Source organism: Aethalodelphis obliquidens, unplaced genomic scaffold, assembly GCF_003676395.1.
Source record: "Aethalodelphis obliquidens isolate GAN/ISIS:26980383/991018 unplaced genomic scaffold, ASM367639v1 scaffold5, whole genome shotgun sequence".
Classification (NCBI taxonomy): domain Eukaryota; kingdom Metazoa; phylum Chordata; class Mammalia; order Artiodactyla; family Delphinidae; genus Aethalodelphis; species Aethalodelphis obliquidens.
Window position 1 is genome coordinate 78,690,731 of NW_020837949.1, and position 15,455 is coordinate 78,706,185.

The following is a 15,455-nucleotide window of genomic DNA, read 5'->3' on the forward strand; positions in this document are numbered from 1 at the left end:
CTCAGGTAACGCTGCCATGGTGGAAATGCAGTTCACTAAACTTTTTGTTCATCTCAGTAAAGAATGCTTTCCTTAGAGACAGTTAAGAAAGCTTACAGTTCAGAAAGAATGGCACTGTACTCAAATATGAAAGAGCAACTTTCATATTTGACAATTTCTAGCTTGTTAGTTACATCTGTCAGCACTAATTTATCTCAGCACTAATTTATGTATTATTTTTGAGACATCAAACTGCCTATATGGTACTTTTGTAGAAAGACTTAACAACTTTGTTGGACAGAGTATCCACAACCACTTTTTGATGTGTATAACAATTCCTTGAGTATATTATTCTACCATCAATTTAATAAAATTGGACAGATACATTTTCTTTCACTAGTAACTTAGTATATATGGGAAAACCCAAAAGTATGTATCTTAGCCATAATGCAATTTGAATCATTGTAAGCTAACATTTACGTATACTTAGGGTCATAAAATTGGAAAATTAACATGCATAATTTGATAACTTCATAAAGGACCTCGAACATACAAAAGAAGTTTGGCAAGTGGGCTTTTTTAAAAAAATAAAAAAATATATTTGTTCTCCAAATATAAGCCAACTAAGGTATGTAAATTGCTTAAACGCAGATATATATATATATTGTTTAATAAATTTATTTTATTTATTTATTTCTGGCTGCGTTGGGTCTTCGTTGCTGCACACGGGGTTTCTCTAGTCACGGCGAGTGGGGGCTACTCTTCGTTGCGGTGTGCGGGCTTCTCATTGCAGTGGCTTCTCTTGTTGCAGAGCACGGGCTCTAGGCGTGCGGGCTTCAGTAGTTGTGGCACATGGGCTCAATAGTTGTGGCTCACAGGCTCTAGAGTGCAGGCTCAGTATTTGTGGTGCACAGGCTGAGTTGCTCCGTGGCATGTGGGATCTTCCCAGACCAGGGCTCGAACCTGTGTCCCCTGCATTGGCAGGAGGATTCTTAACCATTGTGCCACCAGGGAAGCCCTAAACTCAGAAATTGTCGGGTCATTTCAGATAGCCAAAGAATGTAATAAGTCTTTAATACAGGGTAGAATACACAATTACATTAAATGAAATATAGTCTGAGTTGTTATTTTATATCTGCTTAAAGAGAATGCAAGAGTAGGATATTCTACCACCTATACAGCTGGGCCAAATAAAAAATACGTCATACAATTTCTGGAGGAGTCATCCTGGATAAGAACCCTATAGATATCTGAGCAGAAAATCTGATCTAAGGCCTGGTGTAAAGGAACAGTTAGTGATATTGAGCATTGACAACATGAGAATGTGCCCTCATGCCCACCTAATCATCTAGTGCCCTCCAGCTCATAGATATCATGTTGACTCTTGCTAAAAATAATATTTGAGTAGGAGGTAATTTCCTATGACTGGAGGCAACTGGTGCCTTAACTACAACCTTCCTTTGGTTTCTAAGTCAACTCTTTATAAATTCTGTCTTTAGTAATAAATTCAGTCACTAGCTCTTCTACTGATGAACTCTTCTAACTCTTCTACATTCTCTGAGTGACAGAAAATCAGTGTTTCTGCCTTTGCCTTCATTTATATTGTTTTTTGCGTTCCTCATGTGGGAATGTTGTAAAACAGCTAAACAAATGAATATGAGAAACAAATACCTATCAATATCCAAATAATGTTTATTTGGTTACAGTTTTCGTTATTTCAACTCTATCTGGAATAGAGTTTACATATAATAGCAACCGTAATTATGAATTTTACACACACTGAAAAGGCTAAATGAAAAAAGCAATTAACTGATGATATTCTTTACTCTTCCATTTCTGATTATACTTACTGTTAGGCATGGTCTGGCTACAGTCTGATATGAAATTGCTCAGTTTTCACCTTTCGGTTGTTCTGTTTTCGCCTTTCATGATTTTCATCACCTAATGTGGTTGAGGGGGCAATGAGATTCAACTAGTAATTTAATACTTTTGATTTTTCAAGGTAAAGAGGATACAGGTCACCCTGTACAGGTGTTCCAACATGAAAGTATTTGAAATTGACATGAAGATTTTAGGCTGCATTCACAACACGCTTTTAACTAACATTCTCTCATTCACCTGAAGTTTAAAAATTCATCACTTCTATCAATCAATTATTTGTAAAAAGATAAGGTTTCAACCTTAATAAAAATGTTACAGTGATTGATTATAGGTTAAAATTAAGTAGACCATATGCATTAAAATGTTTCAAAGTACCTTTGAAACTTACAGATAGCTTGTTCATAGTGTTTTTGTGCCTTTCGAAAAGGGTTATTTCTTTACCTTGTGGGCATATAGAACATTATTGTAGCATATTATGGTGAGAGCAAGTCAGATTTGAGCAACTTGATCTTTAATTAAGTAAAGAGAAGACAAGATGCTTTTGAATCCCAAAGATACCATAATATGGCAATTTATGGTGTCATATGAGTACCATCCATTTAGCTAGTAATTTGTACTTAATACATTGTCAGACCATTACTTTTATTTGTCTTGATTCACAACAATTCAAAATAAGTGATCAGTTTTAAAAAACTCAGTCTCTAAGATAAGGTGTCTTTCTATTAATATTTAAAGTTATAACTTGGCGTTTCTCAGTGATTCTGTCTATGTAGCTATTCTGCACTGCTTTGGAAGTTTTCCAAAGCCTGGTACCTTCAAACACATGAGAGAACCAGAGGTTCTACCAGAGGAATTAATTTAGTTTGGACCACTGAAAAGGTCTATTTTTGTTTCAATGCCCCTTATTTGCAAGTGAGAATTGTGGGTGTGAACAAAGATAACACATAAAGGATCAGACTAATTAGACTTTCCCAAAGGTATTGATAACTGAAGATGCACAGAAAGTTTCTGATTGATATACAAGAAAGTCCTTTGGAAATTATAGTGGTATACAAATGTTTTAAGTTATAATTTATGTATGCCTACTTTGTTTTCTGAGTATTTTTCGAGTCAGTGAATTCAGAAACATTAGCATATCCAAATAATCAACAAGATAATAGGTTTTACTGTCATTATGGTAGATTATTTGGAGAAAATGTTACATTTATTGTTGTTTTGTTTTGCTGATAATTCACTGTAAGCAAGCAGGCAATAATGCATTTTCTGGATGGAATAATATGAGGCACTTTTTGTTTAAAGGAAAGAAAACGTCATTTTTACAAAGTTCAGTTTATTGAACGGTGGTATGGTATATATTTAGTATAAGAGGCTTGGGTTAAACAGGCCTGGGTTTGAACTTTCACCTTGACTTGCCTAGTCATTAGCTGAGCAACCTTGGGTTTCTTGAGCTGTAAAATAGGGATAACATTTACGTCATGGGGTTGTTGACAGAACTAAATGAGATAATTTGAAAGTGTCAAGCCAGCACCTGACTACCCTGCAAGCACAAATGGTATTCAGTAAATATTAACTTCTCTTTCTCCTTATTTCTTTTTCCTTTCTATTCCAACCTTCTGATTATGATTCTCCCATTATTAAACTCTGACCTAGAGTTAATTCAACTTAAGTAGAAATGAGTCAAAGCACAACAGAATCTTGAGCTGTAGTGATTATGGCCTGTGTTTATCAAAATACCCCCTTCTTCAAACACATTTCTGTTATATCTGAAACTATGTGGTGGACTTGTTTTTGGATTGTATGATAGCTCATACCAAGTTAGAGCATTTTTCCCACTTAATATACTAAAAAATGAAAGGCAAGAAAAATTTTTGGCAAGGAAAATATTAGTCTTCTCCAAATTATAGCAAAATCTCATTAATTTAGATCCCACTAAAAAGGAAGTGTATTAGAAAGTTAATTTCCATTAAAATCAAAACTATAAGCAAGATTTTGCAATGAGACTTTACCCTAAAAAATAAAGATATTAGAACCATAGTAGATTGAAACGTATAAAAGCAGACAATGTGACGCATATAATTTGTGTTTTGTACTTTGTCTTTGGTCATAATAGAAAATATAAAAGTTCATGTTTTAGTAATGTGCACTGAATCATACTTTACTCAGTTTTTCAGAGTTAGTGCTAAATGAGTAGTGAGATACTCCCTTCAACAAAGACACAGGATAAACATAAGTAGCTTTGCATAGTGATGCAGAGAGCATTAGCGTGGTCTTAACATGAAACCTGTATTTTGTGTGTTTTGTTTCTCTTGCCTCAATTGAATTAAAGTATGTGTATGTGGTTTTATTTTGTCACAACACAGATGGAGAATTATACTCTGGAACGGCAGCTGATTTTATGGGGCGAGACTTTGCTATCTTCCGAACTCTTGGGCACCACCACCCAATCAGGACAGAGCAGCACGATTCCAGGTGGCTCAATGGTAGGTGGTGCGTGCCAGAATGCAGGCACAAAACACGGGCATCTATAGTAGGTCAGTGGAGAGCTTTCCTTATACGGTACAAACAGCGTGAGTTGAGATTTAGTGTGCAGATAAACTCATGGTGGTGACTTCACGGCTGTGTGTGTGAGAAAGTGGGACAAAAAGAGAAAAGAGAGATTAAAAATTTAAGAAAATATTTGCTTTGTGCCAAAACTAAAGTTTCTCAGTAGTTAACTATGGAAAGAAATAGATCTGGGCTGGAGCTACGGAAGGGAGGCAGTGGAAAAAGATAAGATGACTTACCAGTCTTGTCTTCCAGGGACACCACAACAAATCTCATGATGTAGTATTTTTTTTCCTCCACACCTCTCATGTGGCCTTGAGAGCATAAGTTATTAAATGTTTGAAAAAATTGTTGTGCTAAAAGCATTACATTGAAAGTGTTTTTGAAAGGATTTTGTATCATTTCATTTGATTCTCCTTTAATCTTCCTAAAATTCTTTCTCCTGTTTTATAGGTTGGGAAATTAACATTAATATTTTATCTAAGATTACATCTAACCCAATAGTAGTTTGGGGGCAAGAACCCAGTTTCCTGACCTTTAGTCACTAGTGTCATACTTGATGAAGCAGATACTTTTTTAAAAAATTTATTTTATTGAAGTACAGTTGATTTACAATGTTGTTTTAATTTCTGCTGTACACCAAACTGAGTCAATTATACATACATATATATATATACACATTCTTTTTCATATTCTTTTCCATTATGGTTTATCACAGGATATTGAACATAGTTCCCTGTGCTATGCAGTAGGACTTTGTTGCTTATCCACTCAATATATTATAGTTTGCAAGGCAGATACTTTTTTAATTCTCTTTTTCTTTTTAATACATAAATAAATTTACCATAGGAGAAAATTATAAAATTTATATGCCAAAAATAAATAAATACTATTTTCATTCAGATTTTGAACCAAATAATCCTTATATAATCTTCCGTGTAGAGGTGTTTTTTTTTGGATTATTCATTTATGCATTCACCAAAGATTTTTTTATAATCGTCCCCACCATATTTTCATGGTTGTTTTTTATTATTAAATAATGATCTCCATTTATATCTGCCTTCAGTCCTATAAAATAAAGCTTCCCAGTCTCTAATCTTGCATTCATGAACTCTCCTTTGGTTTTACATGCCTCATTAATAAGGATGAAGCTCATGGCTTACAGTCCATCTATGTACTCAGTAAGATGCTTGATTGTCTCACTCTTTGAACTTCTGCCACACTTGCTTCTCCTGAACTTCTGGGGGGGTACCCAAAATTCATTTCACCTCTGTCTTTCACTGGTTTGTTAGAGAACAATCACAATATGCTCTAAAACCTCGCTGAAATTTCAGGAGACCATGAGCTGTGTGTCTTTGTTCTTCTATATCCCAATTCTAAAATGACTATTTAAATCATAAAACATACCTCAAATTACCTCAATCAGCATTTCATTCCTCCTGTAACAGTATTTCTGATTGTCCTGTTATTTTTCATGTATTAGTGAAAATGATGTGCCTCTTAACTTCCACCTTTGACCCTACTGCTTTGCTCTTAATTGCATTGATTTTTTTTCATAAATTTACCCAATTTACTCTTTTTGCTGTTTTTATCTCTTCTTCACCACTGATTTCTTCCCTGACCTGCAAACATGTTTGTCTACCCTATCCATACTCTCCCTTTAATCATGGTGTACCACGAGGTCTCTAGATGTCTAAGTCCATAGCCTGGTTAGGAACTTGTTTTCTCAGCATTTTCACCAGATTTAGCCATTTTCAACCTGACTTTGATCCCATGAAACTGCTTCTCCACTAATGACTTCCTATGTTTTTTTTTTTATCAGTCTCCATTTAGACAACCTCTCCTGTGGTATTTGTCACTTAACTAGCCCTTTGTCTTTAAAAGGGTCTGTTCTCCCAGTTTCCTGCATTTCCTGCTCTCCCAATTTTCTCCAGTTTGACATTACTTCCCAGTTGCTGTCCTTTAAATGCAGATGATGCCTAAAATAATTCATGATTGAGTACAAACACTGTGGTAATCAAAAGGGACTGGACATATAGTCAAATACCCACCTCTGGGGGTAGAGGAAGTAGAATGGTGCCCAGGTGACCATCTGAGAAATTAGTAGCCTCACTAAGGAAAAGAAAAATGCTGAGCTGAGATCACGGTAAGGCTCTCTGTGTAAAGCCGTTGAAGACCCAAACTCTAAAATCCCAGAGGACAGTTTGGAATATCCACTGTTAATTATTAAACCTAGGCTTTGTATGGACTCAAAATTAGTAGGAAAAAACCTCTTTCAATATGGCTATCTGGTCTGCTCTCAAACGGAAATATTTATATAGAAGGGGAAAGTTTGTTTTTTTGTTCAGCAAGAATGAGACTTTGATCTACTAAGAACTCTAAAGGGCATACAGGCTTTCACTGTCCATGAGAAAGAAAATCTCATTAGAAGATGGAATAACATAAAGGAGAGTATAGTATCCATTTCATTTTCATGGCCTTGGAGGAAACAAGTCATCAAGTTAAAGCTGCTTTTGTGCTGCGCACTCACATGTTGACAGCTGAGTCTGAATAATTTACACTGTGGGAAAACAGTCATTGTCCGCAGCTCTGTATTTCATCTCTGCAAATGTGTAGTTCATTTGAGAATTCAGTTATCAGTCTCTCAGCACTAAACGTGAGAACTGATTTTGCCAAATTAGCACAAAGGTTACATTTGACAGGGTGCAGAAACCAGAACTGCGGCAAGGTGGAGGATGCAGACACATACGAGATAGAACCAAGGGACTGTGTGATTCACAAGCCTCCTGAAATTAAACACCACTGAAGAACAAAATTGGAAACATAATGTTTACACACGCATGTATAAAATAAGTGAATTTTGAGGCATCAGCATAGACTACACAATCAGTTGTGCTGCCAGAAGTAATAAATTACTTTGCAAGGTACTTTTTGAAAGGTCTCCTGGACTATTGAAATTAATTTTGGCACAGGACTTACTTTACTTTTATCAAATCAATTCAAACCAATTCAGTTATTTTGGAAGAATTAATTGGCCTATTTCAGATGACTTTTAATTTGTGTTCTTGCTAAACAAAAATAAAAAACAAAACTGTTGTGTAGAATTGGATCTTGAAATGTCTTAACTTTTATGGAATTTCACTATTTTCATAATTACTCACTAAAGTTTACATTTTTATAATAGTAGCAATAAAGGCTTAAATTCAGTTTCATTTTACCAGGAAACATTAGGAATTAAGTAACAAACTTTTAGATGAAGAAACATGAGAGATGGAATCTATTGATTTTTTCCATAACTGCTTTTTAAAAATCATCCTTTACACTAGCCCCTAGTTTAAGATTGCTAGATGTTAGAACAACTTTTGATTCCAGAAAATGTACTGGTATGAGTTTGACCTGATGTGCCAAAATTCGCTGTTTTTTTCTTTTTGCTTCATAAATTCTCTTGATATTATATAGCTTTAAACTTCAATTCTAATTTTGGTTTACTAACAGTGTAAAAATTAGGTAAAATTTCTCTCTGTATATTCATAGTAAAAAACCAAGTTTACCCTGCTGTTATAGTAATGATTTCTTATCATTTATTGTGTAAGTATCACCTAGTTCTTGTACATATTAGTCATTCATTAGAGCAGATGGATAGCTAACCCACATTTATTTGATGGACAGTATTTCTAACATTGTTTATTTATGTCTTGGACTAACACTGGAATGCTCTATGATAGAAGGAAAGACTATAGTCTTCAGAGTGAGACACTGTTTTACCTTGACCTTGTACCTATTCATGGGTTTATAATACTACCTACCTCTTAGAGTTGTGAAAAAATCGACTACATGATAATGCATATAGAGTACTAAGCAAGTGATTGGCATGTAGTAAGCACTTAATAAATGTGAGTTTTTTCTGTATCCTTTATCCCACTTCCATTGGGTGGAGCATGCTTAGTAAGCTTTGTCAGACTCATTCTGTGAGTGATTATATTTGAGTCAGGGTGAAAGGGCAGTCAGAGCTGGGTTTAATACATGAAACCACATGGATCCTTGAGAGAGCCAAGGCCCAGTGCACACAAACAGACCTAATTACAGTGCCCAGAGTGTTAGACCTTCCTACTCATTTTAGGAAGACCTGTTTTCTTTTAGTGGAATTTCCTAAAAGGATTGTGCCTGTGGATAGACCAACTCACTTGCTTTTTTTCCTGTAATTGAAATGGTATGCGAGTCATCATTCCACTTCCTCTCACTTGTAACACTCATACCAGGATGGCTTGCCCTTATTGGAATCAGCATAGCTTCCTCTGTGGTCATGCAGTAGGATATTTCATGTTCTCTAAAGATTCAAATTTCTCCACAAGATATATTTTTTTGAAAATAGAACCAAGAAATGTAACCTCAAATAAGTTCTGAGAGCACAAATTAATACTGCATGGTACCAGATATCTAATCTTAAATCACTTGTATAACTCTTTTGATATACTATTTTAATTCTACCATCTTTAAAGGCATGAACTGTATCAGAGTATCTAACTGGATTTTTTTAATAAATAAAATTAATCATCTAGTTTGGCATAATGTCAGACTTATTAATGATGCCATTTTGAACTATTTCTCTGACTTAAGTTAGTAATATTTTGCTGACCTTGAGGAAAAAAAGCCCTCTGGAAGCCTTACTCTATGGTTACATGAGCAGATGAGTATTATAGATGTTGAGTGACCATTCAGTTGAAACAACAAGAGCAACCACAAACATCCTCTATGAAAGAAGCAACAAAGATAGAGTCTTTTTAAACTTTTGAATTACATATTCTATGAATTACATTCTGTAGTAATTAGTTAACAGTTCTGAAGTATCAGTGCATAGAGTCACAAATAAAAATGTTCGTATTTTTGGTTATTTTTGGTGAAATAATGCTGAAACATGGATATGTAATAGTTTAAAATAAGTATCCATAACTATATCTAAACACAACCTATTAGTTATGGTTTTTTCCTTATGAATCTATTACCAAGAAAAATTTTCATGCTGATAAAGAATGCCCACCTGCCAGAAATACAATTTTTTCCAAAAATACATACCATGAAATTATTCTACTCTCTAAATGATGATAAATTTAATACACTCACTAAATATGCCTTCTTTTTCTCATAAAGAAAAAGTTCCCAAAGTATACCTTTACTTGCTCTTCTTTTCTGAGGACCTATTTTCTGTGTCATATTTTATCTAAGGACCATAATCACTTTTAACCAGTTTTGTTTGAAATTACTTTGCACTTATGAGGAAAAAAATGAATAAAACTTCGCAATAAAAATTAACTCACTAGTGCCAATGTTTGGAACATGATTCTTTTTTCAGGCCTCTGAGAAAATGTAGCTGAATAAAATAGGATATGCTATTTTAACATTTTTTAATGATGGGCTAAAAAGTACAACCCTCAAGTATGGCACATTAATCACAAATTTTGAACCACTTATTTCAGAATTTATAGTTGAATGGTGAGAGTAGAAAATAATATTTAAGGGTATGATTACATTTACTAAAGAAAATTCTGCTTTTTAAATTAAAACTGATGAAAATGTATAAAAGTGAGACAATATCTTGGAAAATTCTTTAAATTATAGCCAGCTCTCTTTTTTCTCTTGGTTCTTAACATTATTTTTCTCTCGTCTCAGCATCAGCTTAATGAATACAGAGCCTGTCTATACCAATTTCCTCTTCTAGAGTCACTACATTCAGAGCTTGGTGGGCCTCAATAGGGATTTACTGCTGACTGAGTAATCTGGGTTCATGTGTGCAGTGACATCAAGCAGGAGATTTACCCTGAGAAGTGGATGCCATGACAATGCGTGTAACCATGGTGTGACTGGCCTCTCTGACATGGCTCTCAAAAGCTTTCCCTCTGTGAAAACAGAAGCCTGTTTGCAAATTAATTAGTTTCTGGCGGCAGCTTGATTGTTGACCCAGAGTTTGTAGAGTGGAAAAACAATCAGATTAGTGTGCTCAGGGTAAAAGACCAGTGTGCAGTTGCGTGTGGCTTGCTCAACTATTGAAACCATGAATGGACTGAAACAAATTCTTTTCTGAGAAGCCTAGGCAGAGGTTAAGTGTGATGAGCCTAGAGCTCCCAACAGCAGGGGTGGGGGAATTAAAGGATTTTAGCCAGATAAAGCTGAATGATGGCAAGCAATGCCATCGAATTTTAATAGCATGGATAGTTTTGGCCAAATAAAAAAAAAAAAAACCCAAAAAACACTTGTTATGTTGTTCTAATCCCTCTGAGTAGAAGGAATAAGTTTACAATATTATTAAGTGTAGGTTTGACACAAATACTTTCACAGTAGAAAATTTCAGAAGTTTTCAGATGGGAAGGTTTTAATTAAATTTGTCTCAAAGGCTAATATGATAACATATAAATGAAAAACTGTTATGAAGTAACCTGCATTTTTATGTTGATAAAATTTTTGTTGATATATTTACCTCAGCTGCTTTCTGAGGTGTAATCCTCACATGCCCAATAAAATTAATCCTGAGTCAAAGAGAGATGTTGGCTGATGAGAATACATATTCTGCTGTCTACTTTTGCAGATATCAAATTAGGTGACTGTGCCAAGCAATGATGTCTGCAATCTTAGGATGAAAAAATTCTGCATACAGTTTTTGATGATTAAAATTTGTTTTAGTCAATAAATTATTGTTTATGCTTCATTTTGTAAGATTACCTAACACAATAAGCCATATATACTATTCCTTTTTAGATACCACTGGCAGATGTCTCCCTAAATACAGCTCTGATGGCTATCACAGTACTTTCCTGTTCAAAAATCATTTGTATCTCTGAATTTACAAGTGAATTGAATCCAGATTTTGCTGCCTTTGCATGACAAAGACAACGTTCTTTGTCATGCAATCCTAAATGACCTCTCCAATATTAAACACTAACAGACTCAAATAGGGTGGGTTGCCCTTAAATTTACTATCATTTTCATTTAACCATACCATTCTCTCAGTGGATTTTAATCTTTCCCACCTTTGAATCCCAAGAGCACATATATGCATGTTTCGATTTATCACAGGGCCTACCACTTTGCCTTGCAATCTAGGGTATGCCAAATAAGAAACTCTTCAGTGAACCTTCTTTGCAGGCTCTGGGGTCAGATGGCCTGAGTTTGTATCCCAGGTCCTCTCATCTACCACCCTTGTGACTTAGGGGGTAATTTATGTTACTTATTTTCATCACCCATTTATGATTCGTAAAATAGGGTTAATAACTAATACACTGTTTTTCTGAGAATGCATGAGACAGTCCTCATAAGGTACTAAGAACAGTGTCTAATAATATGGTAGATGCTCATTATAACTGTGATTGCTGCTGGCGTTTGCATACCAGCTCTATACATAAAACACAGTGCACATTTGGAGAGTTAATACAGAGAACCAGCCTGAAGGTTATGTTTGCCTTTCTTAATCTGTTCTCAGGCTATTTTTTGTCTTATTTAATTGACTATTGTCAATATATGGGCACTTAATACATCAAAAATATATAAAATATTTGTCTTTAGTATTAAAATAGTCTATAAACTTTTTAGTCAAATTGGGCTTAACAAAATTAGCAGATGAAACAGATGGTGAACCAAGGGTAAATTTCAATAAAATGTGTTTTCCTAAGTATTAATTTAGCTCTATTAAGTGCAATACTTACCACTTAAATAAATAAATCATTAGGTTAATTCTTTTTTTCCAATATAATTTTTAAAAAAACATTGACTGCATTGTTGCATCTAGGATATTCATTTATCCTGCCGTATCACAGCTTAGCTTTTAATTTTTTTCATATGAAGACGTCATCTGTAACCTTTGGGGTCGTGGTTAAGAGCATGGAGTCTATGGAACTTGACTGCCTGACTTGGGCACTAACTGAGCAGCTGGAGACAGCTACTGTAAGCTACCTGTGCTCAACGTCCCTTTTTTCAAGTGGAAATGATAATCGTTCCTCCCTATTGGGTTATGAGAATTATGCATAAGTAAATTTCTGTAAAGCACTTGGAAAAGAGACTATTCTTACCAAAAACAAAACAAACAAACAAAACAACTCAGTTGATGTTAGCTTATTCCATAACATTGTGTAAGAATTTTAAATAATAGAAAAATAAAAATACCTAAATATGTCAACTCACCAAAGATGTAGTAGAACGTACAGTCTCACTTAACTGAACAGCCATGTATTTCTAGGAAAGCAATGAAAATGGCTTAAGGAAAACAAGACAAGATGAAGTGATAGTAATCTAAGCCCTTTCCTTAGACCGAGTCTATACATACAGAATTTCTTGTCTAATGATGTGAGTACATTTTGATAAAACAGATCTACTACTCTTTTGCTTCAAGAAAGGGAAAAAGGATTTTTTTTTTCTAAGTTTAGAAATATCCTAAGTTACTTACATATGACACTGAAATGCTCTAAACTTCATATATCAACTAAACATAAATTATAAAATGTTATGCAGAAGAAGGGTCTTTAAAATATTTTCCTGGTAATATTAGTAAGGAAGATTTGCATGTGTTTAGATGTCCTTAAAAGAAACATTTTTTATTGAAAATTGTTTGTGTCACTATATGTTATAAGTAACTAGACAAGAGAAAATCACATCCCTTCACTTCCCACCCCGGCCTCCCCCACCTTCCTTTCAGCAATCTATCAAATTCCTGTGGCACTTTTGGATCAACACATAAATTCTGCATTTTAAACACTATAACATTTTACATATGGTAATATTATTATTTTTAAATATATTTATGCAAAAATAAAGATATGCATTTGAGAACTATAGTTTATTATTAGTAGTAATTTTGTAAATTGATAAGTATAAATTTTTTTATTCATTAGAAGTATAATTTTTATTATTTTGTGATGATTTACTAAATCATAACTATTTTGGCCTTTAATGTAGGCTGTTAGCATAAGGGATTCATCAAAAATATGTCTCTTCAGTATGTTAATAAATTTGTCTAAATTCATATAAGTGTAAATAATCTCTTTTGCCTCATTTAATTACTAATATTTTTGCTTTCTTTTTTATTTTTTAAATTAATTTTTATTGGAGTATAGTTGATTTAAAATGTGGTGTTAGTTTCTGCTGTACAGCAAAGTGAGTCAGTTATACACATATATATATCCACTCTTTTTTAGATTATTTTCCCATAATGGTCATTACAGGGTATTTAGTAGACTTCCCTGTGCTGTACACTAGGTTCTTATTAGTTATCTATTTTACATATAGTAGTGTGTATATGTCAATCCCAGTCTCCCAATTTATCCCTCCCCGCCTTCCCCCTTGGTAACAGTAAGTTTGTTTTCTACGTCTGTGACTCTATTTCTGTTTTGTAAATAAGTTCATTTGTACCATTTTTTTAAGATTGCACATATAAGCAATATCATATGGTATTTGTCTTTCTCTGACTTATGGATAAAGAAGATGTGGTACATATATACAATAGAATATTACTCAGCCATAATTACTAATGTAAAAAAATGTTAGGTTTCAATATCAAAGAGAACCATCCCTTTTTGTACATTTAAAATCCTCACCTGAATGTGTATGGGAAATTCGTGACAGCCAATTTAGTTTTCCCTTTGAAACCCACACTGCCGCCTTCTGCTTAGCGTACAATAGGATTGAAGTGACAGACAGTACAGAGCGGTGTTTGGGGGCTTGTATGTTGTGTTTTGACCCATTTACAATTTAGTAAACTTGAATCTCAGTGATCCTGAAAGTTATTAATGCCAAGACTGATATCAGATGATTACTGCCACGTAATTGCTTAACACCTATAGAGTTTATTTATCAGTGTGTTTTCTAAACACATTTAAGAATGAATGAACAAATTATACTCACGTTTTGCAGGACAAGAAAGTAATCTTCTAAGTCAAACAAAAATGACAGTATTCTGAAAATAGAAAACAAAACATAGAAATTACCACAAAACCTTACTCATTTGGGGATGAATTAAAGGGACATCTAGTCATACTAATAATTCAAATTATAAAATTTGGGCTTACAAAGCTAGGATGAACCAATAAGGTGCAGAGCATCTTTGATCAATGACTTTTATGTATTTGCAGTAATCATATTAAATATTTTGACGGAAGAGAAATTATTGAAGTAGTGGAATATTGCTGTTTGCCATAAGAAAGCTAATGACTGACCTCCCTGTTGTTACTTCTGTTGATTTCCTTTAAATAAAATAAAAGGGAAAATCACACTCTTTATAAATATCAAGGTAAATATACAGCCAACTCTGATCAACCAATCAGTGCCCAAATTAAGAAAATTGGATGTGAAAGCCCTTGAGATGATTGTATGTTAATAAATCTTAAAATGTGAACTGATTTTCCACTTTTTTCCAAACTGGAACTACCTTTACTGGCTTTCTGGTTTGTTTCTAATTCCTGAGTAAGAGCAACCTGTAGAAGGCAGTTGAAAAGACTGGCTGGAGCTAGGAATTTGACAGCAGGAAATAGAACAAGAATGGCAGACCGTTAGAGCATCCAGTTTTAATGTCCTACAATGCTGAGGTCATTTGGTAGTGATAGAGCAGAGGCAGCACCAAAAAAGAGGGTAGCCATGTCATAAAGATATGCAAAATCTCTACTAAATTTAATAGTTTTGATTAATTTTGTCATCTCCATTTTGTATAAATGTGCTGCAACTCCATTAGTCAGTTCTGCCTGTTAGCTACTCATGAATTCCCGAACTGTTTGTCCTTGGAAGGATCACACTTTGTTAGCAGTAGATGTCACTAATATGATAGTAAAGAATATTCTGTTAAGAATAGCAAAATGAAACTTCATTTAATACACTTTAATACAACTAAGGAAGCTGAGTATGTCATTGCTATTAAGCTTGATTACTTGTAACTATTACATATTTTCTAGGATGGGAAAACATAGGTTATCATTGAAAGGAAAAAAAAGTTTCTAAAAAACATATCTATCCACTATTTGTATGGAGTATGGAGTCAGAAAAGAAAGATGATAATTATGGAGGAATAAAGGGAGAAA

General features: G+C 34.1%; 1 protein-coding gene across 1 annotated transcript in view; it reads left to right on the top strand.

Annotated features, from left to right (window-relative positions):
- Positions 1-15,455, top strand: part of SEMA3A (semaphorin 3A) — a 234,677-nt gene that overhangs the window by 125,831 nt on the left and 93,391 nt on the right. The window contains exon 6 of the mRNA XM_027102735.1: positions 4,221-4,340. Coding sequence (XP_026958536.1) covers positions 4,221-4,340 — 120 coding nt within the window. The remainder of the gene's footprint in view (positions 1-4,220; positions 4,341-15,455) is intronic.